A 20308-nucleotide genomic window follows, 5' to 3' on the forward strand; every position below is an offset into this window, starting at 1 on the left:
GGAGTGCTCATGTTGCCACAACTTGAAAGCTCAGGCTAGGAGGGTGAGAAACCTGCATTTGAAGCGCCTCATGATAGAGAATTCTCTGCACCCGGCTTCTGAGCCCAGATCAAAGATCATCTCATCTACCCCCTCCCTCCTTCCTCCCCCCCCCCCCCCCCCCCCCGGGGCGGACACTGGTCTTCTGACAGAGGTTCCCCATCACCCACTCAGGCAAAAAAGTACTCCGCCAGGAAGACGACTAAAAAGTGGGCTCCGAACTCTCCTCCTCAGCCAAGAAGTGTTATTCTCCAACTCGGCAGACCCCATCAGTACCAACTGCACCAGGACCTTCCACCTCCAAGGGACATAAGAACAGCCACACTGGGTCAGACCAAAGGTCCTTCTAGCCCCCCAGTATCCTGTCTTCCGACCGTGACCAGTGAAGGAGTAAATAACACTTCCTTATTTACTTTCTCCACACCAGTCATGATTTTATAGACCTCTGTCATATGCCCCTTTAGTCATCTCTTTTCCAAGCTGAAAAGTCCCAGTCTTATTAATTGCTCCTCATATAAAAGCCGTTCTATATCCCTAATCATTTTTGTTACCCTTTTTCTGAACCTTTTCCAATTCCAATATATCTTTTTTGAGATGGGGCGACCACATCTGCACACAGTATTCAAGGTGTGGGCATATCATAGATTTATATAGAGGCAATATGATATTTTCTGTCTTATTATCTATCCCTTTCTTAATGATTTCCAACATTCTGTTCACTTTTTTGACTGCCATTGCACATTGATTGGATGTTTTCAGAGAACTATCTACAATGACTCAAAGATCTCTTTCTTGAGTGGACACAGCTAATTTAGACTCCATCATTTTATATGTATAGTTGGGATTATGTTTTCCAATGTGCATTACTTTGCATTTATCAGCATTGAATTTCATCTGCCATTCTGTTGCCCAGTCACCCAGTTTTGTGAGATCCTTTTGTAGCTCTTCGCAATCTGCTTGGGACTTAACTATCTTGAGTAGTTTTGTATCATCTGCAAATTTTCCCATCTGTTTACCAGATAATTTATGAATATGTTGACTAGGACTGGTCCCAGTATAGACCCCTGGGGGACACTACTATTTATCTCTCTCCATTCTGAAAACTGACCATTTATTCCTCCCCTTTGTTTCCTATCTTTTAACCAATTCCCAATCCATGAGAGGACCTTCCCTCTTATCCCATGACAGCTTACTTTGCTTAAGAGCCTTTGGTGAGGGACCTTGTCAAAGGCTTTCTGAAAATCTAAGTACACTATATCCACTGGCTCCCCCTTGTCCACATGCTTGTTGACCCTCTCAAAGAATTCTAGTAGATTGGTGAGGCATGATTTCACTTTTCAAAAACCATGTTGACCCTTCCCCCCAAAATTATGTTCATCTGTGTGTCTGACAATGTTGTTCTTTACTGTAGTTTCAACCAGTTTGCCTGGTATTCAAGTCAGGCCTGTAATTGCCGGGATCGCCTCTGGAACCCTTTTTAAAAATTGGCATCATATTAGCTACCCTCCAGTCATTTGGTACAGAAGCTGATTTAAATGATAGGTTACAAACAACAAAAAAACTTCAAAAATAGACTCCAACAAGAGACTGCTGAATTGGAATTAATTTGCAAACTGGACACCACTACATTAGGCTTGAATAAAGACTGGGAGTGGATGTGTCGTTACACAAAGTAAAACTATTTCCCCATGTTTATTCTCCCCCCTCCCTCCTCCCATTCCTCACATGTTCTTGTAAACTGCTGGAAATGGCCCATGTTGATTATCACTACAAAAGGTTTTTTTTTTTTTCTCTCTCTCTCTCTCTCTCTCTCCTGCTGGTAATAGCTCACCTTACCATATACACTGTAACGAGAGTTACCAGGTAACATGCATTGTTTCATGTTCTCTGTGTATATAAAATCTCCCTCCTGTATTTTCCACTGCATGCATCCAGTGAAGTAAGCTGTAGCTCACGAAAGCTTATGCTCAAATAAATTTGTTAGTCTCTAAGGTGCCACAAGTCCTCCTGTTCTTTTTGCAAACTACAGTTAGTAGTTCTGCAGTTTCACATTTGAGTTCCTTCAGAACTCTCGGGTGAATGCCATCTGATCCTGGTGACTTACTGTTGTTTAGTTTATCAATTTCTTCCAAAACCTCCTCTAATGACACCTCAATCTGGGACAGTTCCTCAGATTTGTCACCTAAAAAGAATGGCTCAGTTTGGGAATCTCCCTCACATCCTCAGCTGTTAAGACTGATGCAAAGAATTCATTTAGTTTCTCCGCAATGGCCTTATCGTCCTTATGTGCTCTAGCATCTCAATTGTCCAGTGGCCCAACTGGTTGTTTAGCTTCCTGCTTCTGATGTACTTAAAAAAATGTTTGCTATTACTTTTTGAGTCTTCGGCTAACTTTTCTTCAAATTCTTTTTTGGCCTTCGTAATTATATTTTTACACTTCATTTGCCAGAATTTATGCTCTTTTCTATTTTCCATTTAACTTCCACTTTTTAAAGGATCCTTTTTGTCTCACTGCTTTTTTTACTTTGTTTAGTCACAGTGGCACTTTTTGGGTTCTCTTACTATGCTGTTTAATTTGGGGTATACATTTAAGTTGAGCCTCTACTATGGTGTCTTTAAAAAGTTTCCATGCATCTTGCAGGTATTTCACTTTTGGCACTGTACCCTTTAATTTCTGTTTAACTAACCTCCTCATTTTTGTGTAGTTCCCCTTTCTGAAATTAAATGCTACAGTGTTGGACTGCTGTGTGTTTTCCCTGCCACAGGGATGTTAAATTTAATTATATTATGGTCACTGTTACCACGTGATCCAGCTATTCACCTCTTGGACCAGATCCTATCCTGCAAGGTAGCGGGACCATCTGGTACCGTGGGTACCGCACGAGCAAAAGACCTTAAGCTGGCTAGCTCGGACAAGGCAGCAAAGAGAAACCATAACCCCTGCCTCAGTACCATCGGAGCCGATAAGGCATATGGCGCTGAGTAGCTTGGCACAACTACAGGCTGTGGTGCTACCTTCTGCCTTTACAACGCACAGTGCACCATACTCAGCACTGGCAACCACAGCACATACATCCGTACTGTCGATAACACCTTCTTCTTTCCCGATGCTCTTGGTACCGCAACAGTTCCTCCACTACAAGGATCTTCTGGTCTCCTCAGGCGCCAGAATCTTCTTGGTACCGACCTCAGTCCAGCACACCCAGTACCGAGCTAACTCACCACACCGCCCAGCTCAGATCCTCCCCTGTTGAGCGATGAGGATGAAGGGGAAATCTACTCCTCCCATCACTCCTTCCCTGTTTATGTATCTACTAGACCAGGTCCACTGCAACAGTGGGATTATCGCCCAGGACCTGAAACTCAGCACTGGTACAGACACTCAGACGCTGGTACAGGCCATTTCCACCACAGTGGCCTTAATGGGACCCAGGCGCAGTGTACCGCCCACTATACTACAAGCCTCCCAATTCACCTAGAGTGAGGCCAAGGCATTCTCCTTCATCCTTTGTACCGGGACTCTCTGAAGCCCCAGGAGAGGCAGTTGAAGAACTAGAGGATACTTCAGACCAGGAAGCTGCACCAACAGTCATCATCTCATCCCCCTCTCCGGATGAAGCCATCATATCCCCATCCCCCACCACAAGGGATGATTTCAAACAGTTCCAGGAACTCTCTAAGAGGATGGCAGATTCCCTGGACATACCATTAGAAGTAGTGGCTAAATCCCGGCATATGTTTCTGGACATCCTGCAGACTTCAACTTCTTCCAAAATTGCCCTACCAATTAATGGCGCTGTCATGGACCAGGCCAAAATCATCTGGCAGACGCCAGCAACGGTCCCACCCACCTGCAAAAGGACGGATACAAATATTATGGTTCTTCTAAGGGAATGCAATTTTTGTTTTTGCATCCTACACCTCACTCCCTTGTGGTGAAGGCCATGAATGAAAGGGGCAGACAGTATCATTCCAGTACTACCCCATACATAGAGACAGGAAGAAAGTAGATCATTTTGGCAATAAGGCCTACTCATTGGTGACCCTACAATTTAGGATTGCCAACTACGAGGCGCTAATGACCAAATATAATTATACAAAGTATTCAAAATTATTCAAGTTTGTTTATTTTCTGAGGAAGCGATGATCACTACTTCCCACTGGCTCAGAGTGAGGCTCAACTTCAATGAAAAGGTGGAGAAGAAAATGTTACAAATGGCAAATAAGAGACAGCAGCTGAAAATATTTGACGAGGCAATCCTGAAAGCGAACATTTCCAAGGAAGACTGGAGTCTCATAGACAACTGTGACTAGGACAATAAAAACTTTGCTGATAAGCTGAAGCAATGTGTGAAATTAGGCGAGAAAGAGAGACTGAAAAGAGCAAAGGGAAGAATCTTGGAGGAAATGAGGAACATGCTAGAGAAGCGGAGGAACATGAAGTGAAATGATAGTGACAAACTCGAGTATTCCCTCCTCTGCAAGCTGATAAGACTAAAGGACTTTACATACCGAAAGGAAAGGCTCTTAAATATGGCTGAAGATTGCAGAAGCCTAGAAAAATGCAAATGGAAACTGACGCTGGCTGTACGGGTCGACGACGATGCTGAAGAACAAGGACCCCAAAGCAGTAATTGACAGAATAGGGATGGAAATGGTCTGAAAAGATTTCTACACCAAACTGTTCACGTCTCAAATAAATGTCCCACTGCCAGTAATTCAACAGACCAACGAGTATGCTGATGAGGAGCGGGGGTACAAAGTTCGACATGCAGCTTACCAAATGAAGGACGGAAAAGCTCCAGGAAAAGTCAGATTGATAACCGAAATAAGAGCTGGAGACCAAGGTCTCTGGGAAACCCTTGCTCAGAAGTTTAGTCATTATTTGGAAATGCAGAAGATACCACCTAGCTGGAAGGAATCCAACACCATTTTTCTGTACAAGAAGGGCGATTGTGAAGATCTAAAGAACTATTGTCAAATATGACTGAGGTCACATGTCGACAAGCCAATCACCAAAATAATAACAAACCTACTCTGAGTCTGGATGCGCAGCAGCCGAGAGATCAGGCAGATTTTTGAAGGAATTTCAGCACAGTGGACCCATCTTCACTGTAAACCAGCTATTGGAGCACTCAAGGGAATACTTCGTCGACTATAAAAAAGCATTCAGCGGCGTAGAGATCAGTGCTGTGATGAAAGCTCTTGCAGAGCAGGGCATCAACACAAACTACATCAAACTACTAAAGGAAGCAAACTCTGACTGCACTGAAGACATAACTGTTCGATACTGCCTTTCGCATCCCAGTCAAAACAGATGTGAAGCAAGGAGACGTGTGATGGGTTGGACACCCCTTTCATGGTGCCACCTGCTGTGCTGGGGTCCCACTGGTTCCGCCTTTTTCATTAGCCAGGGTTTCCTCACCCGGTCCTAGCTGTGCCAGGCCCTCAAGCCTTCTCTAGCACACACAGAGGTAAGGCCACACTCAGCTGCAGACACAGACTGAAATCAGCTCTGTGTGGGAAGATTCAGCTCGGAGATTTACTCAGCAGTCACGTGCACATCTCCTTTGGAGTGTAAACCCAAATTAATATTGTTTTGGCTGTATAGAGAGATCTGCACAGAGCAAGCTCATAAAAATTCATCCTCTCCCTCAATGTGGAGAGAGAGATGCACAGCTTTTTGCCTCGCTCTCCCGGGTATGAATTGTACAAACTGGGATTTGTAATAAACAAAAAAGAAATTTATTAACTACAAAAGGTAAATTTTAAGTAATTAAAGGAATAGTAAACAGAACAAAGCCGATTACTGAACAAATAAAACAAAACACACAAACTAAACTTAATACATTCAAACAGGTTACAAAATGTAATTTCTCACCCTAAATGTTGTTTTAGGCAGGTGGCAGAGTTTCTGTAGCTTAGAGTTCCAGTTATTTATCTTTACAGATTGGACCTCTGCCTCAGTCTGGACTCAGCCCCTGCCTTTCCCTTCAGGTCTTTTTAGCAATCTTCCTTCTTGGGGAGGCAATGGAGAAGAGTTTTGATTCCCGCATTATGTAAATTCTATTTAAGGCTGGGAAGTAAGGCAATCTTTTATTTCTCAATCTGACACACACACCCCCCACCTCCGGCTCCCTCTTAATGGTAAAACACTGAAAGCCCAAGATGGAGGGGGTCTAGTAGCAAGTGACACCATCACCTGACCCTGTAGTGTCAAAGCAGCAATGCTGAGAGCTTCTCAGGAAGGCGGGAGATTAGTATCTTTCAAGTCTTATTGTTCTTCCTAATGTTTACCTACTGTCTGGTGGACGTTCTCCCAAATAGACACACACTTGTAATTGTTACATAGTCAATATTCCTAACTTCAGATACAGAAATGATACATGTATACAAATTGGATAATCACATTCAGCAAATCATAAACTTTCCAGTGATACCTTACATGTCCCATCTTGCATAAAACATACCTTAGTTATGCCATATTCATATCACAACAATATTTCTATGAAGAATATCATAGAAGGCTAGGGTTGGAAGGGACCTTGGGAGTCTCATCTAGTCCAACCCCCTGCTCAAAGCAGGACAAATCCCCAATTTTTGGCCTAGATCCCTAAATGGTCCCCTCAAGGATTGAACTGAAAACCCTGGGTCTAGCAGGCCGAGGCTCAAACCACTGAGCTATCCCTCCCCCCTATGGGGTGTAATGTAATATGGGGTGTAATGTCACACACAGTTTCACCAAAACTCTTCACATCCTGCCTCGAAATGGTAAGATGGTGGATGAACTGGAATGGTGGAATCAGTGTCAACAGAGAGCAGTTAAACCACCTCAGATTTGTGGATGATATTGTGTTGATTGCCAAAAACACAATCAAACTACAGAAAATGCTACGAGAAGTCAACACAAAAAGCAGCCAAGTTGAACTGAAAATGAACCGCTCTAAAACAAAATTTATGCAGTCTGATGCCTTGCCAAAAGCTCAAATAATAGTCAAGGGAGAACAAATAGAAGAAGTTGAGTAATACATCTGTTTGGGATCAAGAAATTAACATGCGCCATGATCAGGAAGCCGAACTCTCACAAAGAAAGAAAGCTGATTTGGTGTTCATTCAGTTCTGTCAAGGATGTCCTCCAAGGAAATATCAATAAGGCAACACACGCCAACCTCTTCAACTCAACAATACTGCCGGCAGTGTTGTACGGCAGTAAAACATGGGCTCTGACAAAGATAGAGGAGCAACAACTGGCTATCACACAGAGGGTGATGGAAAGAAGGATTCTGGGGATTTCAATCCACGACAGAGTCCTCAATGAAGTGATCAGACAGCAGAGTGGGGTGCAAGACGTTACTGTTGAAAGCAAGTGCGGTAAAATGAAATGGGCTGGGCATATAGCTAAGTTCACTGACAATCAGTGGATTGTAGCAGTCCCATGGGAACTGAAACCACCACTCGGCCGACCTCCAAAGAGGTGGGAAGATTTTATTGTGAAAAGGCATGGCTGCACATAGAGAAGAAAGACCAGGATAAAAGAAGAATGGAAGATGTGTCGTGATCAGTGCAATCTATATGAGGGCTGAAGGACCAATTCGTCAAGGTGATTTTGAACAGCCTTGCTACCCTGATACTTATTTACAACTTTTTATTAATTCTAATATCCACGACACTAACCAGTCCCCAGACATTGGCCAGGACTTGCCTCCAACTGTTAGGCCACATGTTTTCAACAGTGTTTATCATCAAATATACCAGACTGCACATGCGATGCCTGCAAGGCTGACGCCGAACTGTGTATGTTCCACACAAACACAGTATAAACATTTGTCTCGTGATGCCAACCAAAGTAAAAAAAAACAAAAAAAACAAACACCTCTCTACATTGGTGGACACAACCAAACAATGTTTGCGTAGGAGTCCCCTTTGCACAGAACCTTCCAGCAATGATAATCACAACGGATGCTTCCCTGCTAGTTTGGGGGCACACCTGCGCAATCACAGGGTCCAAGGCCGCTGGTCCCCATTGGAATCCACTCTACACATAAACCTACTGGAACTACGGGCAGTTCACAGTGTATGCTCCCACTTCCTACCCATGATCAAGGACAGAGCCATAAAGATTCTCTCAGAAATATTGCTTGCATATTTTATATAAACCGACAAGAGGGGGCACGGTCATACTCCCTATGCACGGAAGCCATAGAAGTATGGAATTGGTGCATTAGCCACATCATCATTATCTCTGCCTCCTACCTACCAGGATGCCAAAACACCATTGTAGATGCACTAAGCAGAAAATTTTCCCAGAACCATGAGTAAGAAATGAATGCTGGAGTACTACAGAGCATGTTCAAACAATGGGGGTTCCCAACTATAGACTTTTTTGCGACAACCGAAAATGCCAAGTGCCTACACTACTACTCCAGAGCGAGATTGGGACCCTCTTCTCTGGGTGATGCTTTTCTCCTCAAATGGGATGCACCTCTATTGTACATCTTTTCTCTGACCCTTCTTCTATCCTGGGTCATACACGAGATCAGGACAGACAACTCCAGAGTTGTTTTCATAGCCCCCATGTGGCCCAGACAAACGTGGTTTCCTTACCTTCTAAAGATGGCTGTGTGCCCACCACGCACTCTTCCTTTTCTGCCTCATCTCCTTTCTCAGGATGCAGTTCAGGTCCACTGCCCAAACCTGGCAAGACTTCACCTCAAGGTGTGGTACTCCATGGCTCTGAGAAACCAAAGTGAGCTGTTCAGCTGAAAGAAAAGGAGGACTTGTGGCACCTTAGAGACTAACAAATTTATTTGAGCATAAGCTTTCATGAGCTACAGCTCACTTCATCGGATGCTTTCAGTGTAATCACAGCATTTCACCACAAGGTAGATGAGTTCTCGATCTTCGCTCACCCGACCACCATGCATTTTTCTCAAGGGCCTTTGTAAACTTTTTTCCACTGAATGCATCCGATGACGTGAGCTGTAGTTCACGAAAGCTTATGCTTAAATAAATTTGTTAGTCTCTAAGGTGCCACAAGTCCTCCTCTTCTTTTTGCGGATACAGACTAACATGGCTGCTACTCTGAAACCTGTTCAGGTGAAGTAAGTTAAACAGTTATAGACCAACTACACAACATATATACCTGCATAAATGGAGGCAATTCAATACATGGGGCCAAAATAGACAAGTCATGGCAGTTTCCTCTTGTCTACCACTGGTACTGGACTGGGTACTGGAACTTAAGAAATCGGGTCTTTCCATGAGCTCAGTCAGAGTACACCTCGCAGCAATCACAGCATTTCACTACAAGGTGGATGAGTTCTTGATCTTCGCTCACCTGACCACATTGCATTTTCTCAAGGGCCTTTGTAAACTTTACCCCGAAATATGAGCCTCTACTCCCATCATAGGACCACAATCTGATATTACGAACCCTTGCTGGGACCCCCTTTGAACCGCTAGCGACATGTTCACTTCTCTGCTTCTTGATTAAGGTGGCCTTCCTCATCGCTGTCACATCTGCCAGAAAAGTGGGGAAGCAGGGGGCTCTCATGGCATACCCTGCCCCACACAACATTTTTCAAAAACAAATTGACTTTAAGACCACATCCCAAGTTCTTACCAAAAGTTGCATCCTCATTCAATCTGAATCAGCCCATTCATCTTCCATCGTTCTTTCCAAAACCCCAGGAGAATAAATGAGAAGCAGTGCTCCCCACTCTGAATGTCCAAAGGGTACTAGCTTTTTATATTGAAAGAACCAAGGCTTTCAGAAAATCACCAAAATTATTTCTTTCCGTCACAGAACAATATAAGGGAGACGCCATATCTAAACAGAGACTGTCTATGCGGATCTCCAGCTGCACTGACTTTTGTCCTCAACAGCAGCTGCAACCCCCACAGGGGACCCGTACACATTTGACTAGAGCACCATCTGCCTCGATAGCCCTCTTCAACAATGTCCACATTATGGACATCTGCAAAGCAGCAACGTGGGCACCTGCCCATATATTCACACAACATTATGCCATAGAACAGTATTCATCATTAGATCGCTTTATTCGGACTTAATTTTATCATCTGCCATGACTACAACTCCGAAGGCCCTCCCTTCCACTGAGAGGCACTGCTCTACAGTCCCCTAAAGTGGAGTACCCATGGGGACACTCGTTATGCCATAGAACAGCATTCATCATTAGACGCTTCGAAGAAGAAGAGGTTACTCACTCTTTTCAATAACTGAGGTTCTTGAAGATGGTTGTCCCTGTGGGTGCTCCACTACCCTCCCTCCTCCCTTCTACTTTGGAGTTTTTTCACACCAGAGACTCTGTGGTAGAGAGGGAACTGAGGAGGGTTGATCGCACGGCGCTATGTAACCACCTGAGGTGGCACTGCTATTACAAATCTCCGATTTTACAAGTGCAGGTGCGTGCAGTCACCTAAAGTGGAGCACCCACAGGGACAACCATCTTCAAGAACCTCAGTTAGTGCACAGGGTGAGTAACCTTCTCTTCACTGAAGCAGGGATTGGAACCTGAATTTCCCATATCCCAGGACAGTGCCCTCCCCACTAGGCTACAGAGCCAGTCTCTCTCTCTCTCTCACCTAATGAATATTTAATTATATGAAGTAGAACAGCTTCAACAGGAGAGATAGACCTTGTAGCCTAATCTATATGTTATGCATTAATTATATGGATTGCTTAAGAACTCCCAGTTATCACTTTGAGGGTTGACAGGTTCTTATCCAAAGATCAGGCCCAGTATTATTCAAATTATTATATAGTTGGCAACCCCGATGTGTACAGTTGCAACACTCTCACTATAGGAACTTTTCTGTATTTTTACAAATGGTTTATTAATATATTTAGCACAGTCACAAACACTGCAGCTCAGTAAGGTAGATGAGACACTATAGAATGTACATCTGCACATCCATATACTCACATCATCCCTTGCAGAACAATCTGAAATGTTAGCCATCATCTTCCTCATCACGGTCACCTTCCCCCTCATCACCAGCGGCCAGCATTCTGGCACATCCCAAAGGCTACAGCTTTCTCCTACTACCCGTAGGCTGGGATGCAACTTTTGTAATATGTTACGCTGATGCCACTGTCTGATGCATATTTAGTAGGGGTTTCTCCCCTGTTCCTTTTTTGTATTTCCTTACCTTACTAATGTTGGATTGTCCTTCTCCTACATGTTAGTATATTAATGATCTCAACTTACTATCATATACGTCAATTCATTGCCATGGGCCTCTTGTGGTTAGGTATCTGCAGATGTAGCTCATTTACTGCTGCTGTTGCTATGTACATCAATTTGTCTCTTTGACATTCTTGTGGTTGGACCCATGTTCCTGTGGTTGGACATTCCCCTTAAACACTATATTTTCAGCTTCCCTATATTTGGGGTTTTGCATTGGGCCTTTTATCTATGCCAAAGTTCATAGGCCTCAAGCCTTATTTATGCTAACTATGCTCACTGCTGTGTCTTACAGGATACAGGCCTGTGGGCAAAAGTTCTGGAACTACGGATACTGGGAGGGCTGCCATACCCCCTGGCTTGAAGTGGTTTCCATTATATACAAGGTTTACAGTTTGGTTCAATAACTCTCAGCACCCCCACTATACAAATTGTTCCAGCACCCCTGCCTGTTAGGTTCCTTGCATTACTGCTGAATCGAATAAAGGCAGACTATAATGAAGGCAAGACAGTGATTTATAATAAATTCAAGCTAGCCCTATGGGCTACCATCCCCACCCACCCAATACTCCTTAGCTGAATGACCAGGACACTCACCTGGGAAGTGGGTGACCATCATTCAAGTCCCTGCTCCAAATCAGACAAAGTGGAGTTTTGAATCCTGGTGTCCCACATCCTGGCTGAGTGCTTTACCCACTGGGCTACAGGGCATAAGGGGGCACCAACACCTCTCCCTCTCTTCCCCTGCAGTGTTGGACCTCACAGGTGAGATAGGCAGGGGAATGCCTATATTATTAATCCTGCTGGGACTTAGGTGTGAGCTAGTTTTGGGCATCAGGACTTAGCTCTATTGATGTCCATCTGCAGAAATTTAGGCCCTATGGGGACTTTATCAGTGGAAACATAGGCGCCTAGGGCATTTAGATGTGTGCAGAGTTAGGTGTCAACTGAATGGAGTGTTCTGAGAATCTAGATTTTGGACTTTGCTGCCTAAAGTGGCAGGTGCCTAAATCCCTTTCTGGATCTAGTCCATAGACACTTGTCAGTACTGAGCATAATTCTTCTTTACAAAAGAAATTGTAGCTGCCATAATGTTATAATTGTATTGATTATTTCATAGAGCCCCACATACCCTCTATTCTGTCTTTAACTGCATATATATCACTACATTAAAGTTGGTTTATTCTTATTTTAGGACTTGATAATCTGCTTGATGAAAACAGAATATCAGATCTCACCCAGACATACCAGCTCTTCAGCCGGGTAAAAGGTGGGCAGCAGATCCTGTTGCAAAACTGGAGTGAATACATCAAGGTATTTCAAACTTTATTGCATCTTACTGTCCTCATATTTATGCTGTCCACAGTGGAGTGACTGCTTGGCTTTTAAAAACAAGTAATGAGAAGCAATAAAACACTCAACTGATTCATGAAAATTATATTTTAAGCAGATATGTGGGTTTTTTATTTGTTTTGTTACGGCACCCATTTTGTTCAGCAATATTCTGAAAGCTCATGTGATGAGAAACCACAGTGAATACGCATTTCGATTTAAAATCATATTTAGGAACTGTTTACTTTACAGGACTGAACAGTGCAAACAGGTTTTTTAAAATCAGAACTGCATATGATTTGAGAAGATGTTGGGCAGGAAAGTTGGCTACGTTTGGTTCAAAATAAATAGTTCTCATTTCCTCCTGGCACTCCAGTCACACTCCTTTGAAACTACTGGAACATCAGATCTCGGCTGATACTTCCAGCAGCACTGCAGATTTGTTATGCTATAAATAACTGCTGCTTGTTATAACAGTTAACCGGCTAAAGGTTTTTTTTTTAATTATTATTTTGAAAGTGAGAAGAATTCTCTCTCAAAAATCTATTCTGGTGGCACTTAGAGGTCTCATCTCCATTGTGCTAGACATTGTACAAACATACAACAGTTTACTCATCCTGAAGAACTTGCAGTCTAGCACACATGGAGATGCTTTCAAATTGTAACCTTAAGCGGGGGCTGACTGTATGATAAGAAAACATTGCAGTGAAACTCCTGGAATCATGTGTCTTACGTTGTGAGGTAGTATTACGGGAGGCACATCAGAAACATTATACGCTTGGTTTCCCAAATGCTAGTCATATCATTGGTTGTAACCACTCAACTACTGCTTCCGAGATAAAAGAGAGACTGATGGGCATTTGAGACTGTGTAGTCCAAGATATAGTGAGAGAAAATCCTATGTAAATAGGATGACCTGATGCCCCTGAAAAGTTGATACATACCAGATTTTAGGACTAGACTCCCTTTTCTGGTCAAGTTTTAATTAACTTGTACATTTCCCAGTTTTGAGGACTCCTGGAGGTGGAGTTCAGGGAGCCACGAACACCAGGAGGAAACTGGTCAGAAGCGCTGGTGAATAGGTGGGGGAGGGGTCAGGTCACTGGGAAGGTTTGACAACTTTGGAGAGGGTGAGTCCTTGGGGTATGAGAGCATATAGGGCAAATGAAGGCACCTGGGATCAAATCCCTGCTCTGCCATAGATCCTCTCTGACCTTGGGCAAGTTACTTGGCCTCTCTGTGTCTCAGATCCCCATCTATAAAATGGGGATGGTACTTCTCTGCCACTTCGGGTGTTGTGGGGATAAGTAGATTAAGGATTGTAAATTGCTCAGATACTATAGTAATGGGGGCCATATGAGTATGTAGACATTAGGAGCCAGGGGTTGGATTCAGGCAGGATCCAGACAGTGCATCAAGTATCATATCTATGAATTATCGCTCTGGCTAGTTAAATGTTAAGAGGGAAGTCTGAATTGTCTTGCCTTTTTTGGTTTTTCAGCTGTTACAGTGGCTAAGATAGAAGCGAATGGAAAAATATGCTGCCTTTGTGCAGTTGTCCCAGTTTTTCACTATGGAAATCTGGTCACTTTCCTTGTAACAAATATCGGATACTAATATTCTTAAGCCATCTTAAATAGCAGGTCAATCAAACACTGTTGTGTAGACTGTCTGATTCAGTAGACAAATAGTGTTACAATTCCATTGGAGAGCTGGGCATAAGTAGAAACAAGATAAGATTAAAAGATGATAAAGCAAGAATTTTGTCTTTACAAGTCAATAGCTCCCCCCCCACAACCAAATCTTGTGATGGCTGTTTTTCCACTTTTGTAGCCCTTGTTGACATTAGAATCCTGGAGTGACCAGAAGCAGCTAAATCATATCCAGTTATTTCTGCAAATAAACAGTTCAGTGGGTTTAAAAAAAAGAGTCATGCAAAGTTTTTCATTATGCTGAACATTCTTACTACACTTTTCCACGTACTCTTTTATATAAATCATGTATTTAACTGTAAACTTGTGTGTGTACAACCATGTCTAATACTTAATTTTTGTTTAGCTTCTGTTTTAAATGTAAGTGATCTCTCAAACATTGCTGTTTGAAATCCATTAATGTGTGTTTGGATTTTTTTGGTTTTGTGTTTAAATTTCAATGCATCTCATCATTTTTGAACAGCTTTAAGATTTCAATTATTGTAAAGCACCTCTATGATAAATTTTTCCAATTGCTAAATTTCATAAGGGTGTATGTGTCTGTGGGGGGAGATAGGTAGCAATGAAGTATTTGATTATCAAAAGTGTTTGTTTTTACAGAACTTTGGGACAACTATAGTGGTTAATCCTGAAAAGGACAAGGATATGGTGCAAGAGCTACTAGATTTTAAGGATAAAGTGGACCATATCATAGAAGCGTGCTTTCAGAAAAATGAGAAATTTATAAACTTGATGAAGGAATCCTTTGAAACATTTATCAACAAGAGACCAAATAAGCCTGCAGAATTGATAGGTACAAAATACTTTTCTGTAAAATATTTTTAAAACCTCTAGAAAGCATAATAATATAAAGCATACTGAGTATGCTAGTATAATTGCAATGCAATGCATAGCCCACTGGAAGAATTGCTTTTGGGATACCAGGCAAAAATTAGTCTGGATATGTCATGGGATCCAGGTAAAAGTCTGGATGTGTTTGTCAGGTGTATGCTCAGTCACGTGAAGGAGCATGTTAATTCCTGCTATTGCTGCACCCCTATTTGCTTACACGGTGACTGATGAGGACAGTTGCTTAAAAACCCATATGGCTAACTTCCTAAAGCAGAGTAAGTTGCTAAGGGGGAAGAGTAGCTATTAGAAAAAGAAATTTAACTATGTCTTATGGATGAGGCTTATACTGGTGTTAAAACCTCAGTTTTCCATACAGTCTGACGGTCAATGCTAAGAAAAACATGCCTAAGAAGGAAGAAGTAGTGGGGTGTTTTGGTTGGCTGGTTGTTTTTCCCCTAAACTAAACTCAGGAGAACACCCCATTTTAATAACATTCAGTTAAAGGAAGACTGAATTGTAAAGAAGAAAATTGTTCAGGACCTCAGAAGTCAGGAAACGAAAGCTTAATCATTTAGTGTACATTACACAAAGAATATTTAAAATGTTTCAGAATAAGTAATATGGGGACAGATCCACAGGTGGTGTAAATTATCATAGCTCGGAGTTTGAAGTCAGTGGAGCTACTACAATTTACATTAGCTGAGGATCTGCCTCTTAGTTTCTGTCCTTATCATATTCTTTTGCTTTTGGCTGCTAACTTGAAAAATGGCTTTCTAAAAAATACCCTTTCGTAGGAAAGGTGACTGAATACTATCTGACATGTGCAAAGCAGTGATATGGGCTTATTGCCACTTGTGGGTACTGTATCCTCAGCTGTTACAATGGCTTCCTTCTCATCCCACTGACACGTAACCTAGTAAGACCCAGAGTAGGGATATTCATACGGCTTTCTATCCCTTTAATTAAAATTCATGGCATAATTGTATTTTTTTCTACCATTATCAAGCTACTAACTTGAAAGCATCGCTTCTGTTTAAGTTTTGGTGAGAGCCAGAGGGCATGGTAAAGGTCTACAAAAATAGTCATCTGTGTGTTTATTTTTGTTTTTCATATAATACATTCATATGCATTGCATAATTCCAAAACATTGTCTATCAGCAAGTAATGTTCTTGTAGTGAACGTAATATGAAGATTCTAGTGTTTTAGTACATTAATTTTAAAGCTTATTTGTTGTATTAATCTTTATCGTGGTCAGTTCCTTTTCCACTAATAACGTAATACTTGAGTATAATTCCACTGACTTTGGAGGAGGGAAAACTGATTACAAAACAGAACGTTTTGCATTTCACCAATGTTTTAATATCTAGTAATATTAGAAATGGAAACATTACAGTAATTTTAGAGGGATTTTTATTTTAAGTGCCTCAATTTTTTTATTTATTTGTAGCAAAACATGTGGATTCAAAGTTAAGAGCTGGAAATAAAGAAGCAACAGATGAAGAGCTGGAAAGAATCCTTGACAAAATCATGATAATATTCAGATTCATTCATGGTAAGAAATGTTTAAGGTGTAAGAAGGGTTTAAAATTGATGTGATTTAAAATATGATCTTCAGTGCTACTGCTAGAATTGCTAATTGATTTAATACAGCAGTGACAAACTTGTTACATGTTTGAATCTATAAACTGGGACTACAAAAGTAGAGACTGATGTCAGTGGGAGTTCTGCACAAAGACCAAAGGATAAATGTGGCCTCTGACCAGGAAGCTGGGAGGGTCACTCATAGGATTTTTCTCTCCTTGTGGTTTTCCTCCCGGATAGAGTGTATGGGAGCCCAGCAAATAGTGGCTAATCCTTTTCCTTTTCCTCAATCCCTGAGTGACCCTCCAGTCGTTGGGGGTTTACACCCCAGTAACAAAGAGGAAACCATTTAAACCTCAGTCATACTACAGGACCTCTTAGCAGATGTCTCAGGATACTTCCAAAGGAAGTGTGATGGGGCAAGGCCAGATGGCTATAGAAAAGTAGTGGGAGACAGATATATTAGTCCCAGGCTAAACAAATCCCTGTTACCAGGATAAGTAAACGGCAGCTGCGCCAGGTCAATTCAGACACCTGGGGCCAATTAAGATTTCTCCAGAAGGCAGGGAGAATGCTAGGTTGATTGGGACACCTGAAGCCAATTAGGGGCTGGCTGAAACTAGTTAAAAGCCTCCCAGTTAGTCAGTTGGGTGCATGTGTCAGAAGCTGTAGGAGGAAGCCACGCTGTTGGAGAAACTAAGCAGTACAAACTCTATCAGGTGCAAGGAAGGAAGCCCTGAGGTAACGGTGAAGGGGCTATTGAGTGGGGGCTGCTGTGGGGAGGTGGCCCAGGGAATTGTACACATTCTATTTCCAAAAAGTCAGCTACCATAGCTGCTACTATTAGGGTCCCTGGGTAGAAGCCCGGAGTAGAGGGTGGGCCCAGGCTCCCCCCTCTCCTCCCCTCCCTAATTAATCACTGAGGCTGGGAGACCACAAAGACGGTGCAAGGGAGGGTGGCTTCTCCTCACCTCCCTTGCTGGCCTATGATGAAAATGGCTCAGTAGGCTGTGACCCTTGCCTCCAGAGAGAGAAGGGCTACATGGAGGGTCACAGTGAGCCTCTGAGGCTAGCGAAATCTGCCAGGAAGTGCGGGACCCACTGAGACAAGGGCAGAGCTTTGTCACAGAAGGTTTAAACCTCCTAGAAATGTCATCAGTTGCATTCATCAATGATAGGCCTTTCTCACCAGACCACTGCAGCTTTGAAGCAGTTGTTTTGACTACTCCATTGAGGACGGTACACCGACTATATCTCTCCTCCCTCCCTTTGGATACCAGCGCGCGCGCACGCTCTCTCTCTCTCTCTCTCTCACAGTGCTTGGAAGCAGATCACATCATACAAGTGGGTGTACAGCTGTAAAAGAGGAATACTTCACCCAGTTCAGCTCCTTCCTCTTCCCTAGTCCACCTTCCCTGTTTTTTAAGGACCCATTTCACAAGACTCTATTGATTCCGGAAGTGCAGTCTTTTTGGAGCTGGGAGCAGAGAGGAAGTTCCTTACCAGTATAAGGTTTCTATTTCCAGTACTTCCCGATTCCCCCCAAATCTTGTGGTCTTTGTCCCATTCTAGACCTCAGAAAACTAAACCACTTCATCAGTAAGATCAAGTTCAGGATGGTCACCCTTGCTTCTGTTATCCCTTCCCTAGAGATTGGTATACTGCCCTTGATTTGTATGATGCTTACTTTCATGTGGCAATACATCCTGGCCACAGAAAGATTCTTCGGTTCATAGCAAGCAACAACAACTGCCTTTACACGTCGCTTCCCTTTGTGTTATCTTCGACCCCAAGAATCTTTGCCAAGTGCATGATAGCGGTGGTAGCCCCCCTGCACTGCGTAGATGTTCAGATATTTCCTTACCTGGACAATTGGCTAGTTCGGGGAAGATCAAGTACCCATGTCCAACGCAGTATCTTTGTCGTCAGACCACTGCTCTCTGGTCCAGGCCTGAAATTTAATATAGACAAATTGAAGTTATAACCACACAGTGAATAACTTTTCATAGGGGCAGTACTTGACGCCATAACCACTGTGGGTTACCTTCCTGAGGACAGGATTCAGTCCATAGTTTTTTGGTCCTAAAATCTCACATCCAACTCAAAGACAAGTTTATTTCTGCTTACAACTATTGGGGTATGTGGCCTCATGCACATATGTGATTCTGCATTGCCAGATCTCACCTCCACTGTCTGCAAGCCTGGCTTTCCTCAGCATACTGACTGAGTAGCATTCACTTGTTGATTTGCGTACCTGCATAAGAGCTTCAGTCCCTGGACTACTGGATGGACCCTCTGAACGTCTTAAATGGGGTTCTCTTTTTGCCACCAGAACAGACTATGACTCTGGTAACAGATGCATCCACCAAAGGCTGGGAGGGTCATCTCGGTCAACTCCAGGCACAAGTTCTTTGGTAACCTCAGGAGGTCTCACTCCACATAAAAGTGTTAGCTCTGTGCTATTCATCAAGCCTACAAGACGTTTGTATCCACCATCAGGAACCAGTTGGTTTAAGTTCTGATGGACAATACCACTACTATGTTTTATCTGAACAAGCAAGGGGGCTGCAGGGTTATCTCAGTTGCTCTAACAAGCAAATTGCCTGTGGAATCTCTGTATAAGAAACACGGTCTTGCTAAATGCTTTACATTCCAGGGGTGAGGAACACTATTGTGGATTCCTTCAGTAGGAACTTGAGCAACAAAAGTGGTCAGTCAGGAAGGATGTTCTTCTCCAGATCTTCCAATAGTGTGGGTACCTAGTAATAAACTTATTTGTGACCAACCTCAACAACAGATGCAGGGGATTTTGCTTCAGAGTGGGCTGCAGCCCAAGTTCCTTGCTGGATGCTTTTTTTCTTCCCTGGTTCAGTCATCTGCTCTATGCATTCCCCTCAGTTCCTCACATTCCAAGAGTACTCCAGGAAGATGAAAAGAGACCAGGCAACATAAATCCTTGTGGCACCAGCTTGGCTGTGACCATATTGGTTCATGGACCTAAATCAGCTATCTATCAGGCCACTGATAATTTTACCCTGGTCCAGGATCTCCTATGTCAAAACTTGGACAGGTCTCTGAATCCTAACCGTAAATCTCTCTACCTGACTGCATGGATAATTTCTGGTTGAATATGTGTGAGAGATTATGGTCCTGAGAAGTCCAAGCCATCTTGGTGAGTAGCAGAAAGGACTCCACCAGGGCCACATATGCCGCAAAATGGAAGAAGTTTTTGATCTGGGTGCCATCCCACCATTATTTCCTCATTAAATAAAGATTACATACATACTGGACTACCTACTGCATTTGAAATCATCTGGCCTTTCAGTTAGTTCAGTAAGAATCCACTTCACTTCTTCTCAGCAATACAGAATGACTTTTCTATCTTCTTACCTTTTGATTACCTTCCTGAGCAATATTCCTAGACATCTGCAAGGCAGCAATGTGGTCACCTTTACATATCTTCTCCACGTACGACTCTCTTTCTCAAGCTTTGTGAGATTACGCCAACTTTGGTAAATCAGTGTTGTGATCTCTTGTTCAGATAATCCAAAGTGGAATGTATATGCACACAATCACTCGAAGGAGAGAAAGTGTGTACTTTACCT

The 20308-nt window shown here is 42.8% G+C and overlaps 1 protein-coding gene across 1 annotated transcript in view; it reads left to right on the top strand.

The window, feature by feature from the left end:
- The window catches only part of CUL4A (cullin 4A), a 92102-nt gene that overhangs the window by 44164 nt on the left and 27630 nt on the right, over positions 1-20308 (top strand). The window contains exons 10-12 of the mRNA XM_077813726.1: positions 12442-12560; positions 14891-15083; positions 16570-16674. Coding sequence (XP_077669852.1) covers positions 12442-12560; positions 14891-15083; positions 16570-16674 — 417 coding nt within the window. The remainder of the gene's footprint in view (positions 1-12441; positions 12561-14890; positions 15084-16569; positions 16675-20308) is intronic.

The sequence above is a fragment of the Eretmochelys imbricata genome, chromosome 1 (genome assembly GCF_965152235.1).
Source record: "Eretmochelys imbricata isolate rEreImb1 chromosome 1, rEreImb1.hap1, whole genome shotgun sequence".
Lineage (NCBI taxonomy): Eukaryota > Metazoa > Chordata > Testudines > Cheloniidae > Eretmochelys > Eretmochelys imbricata.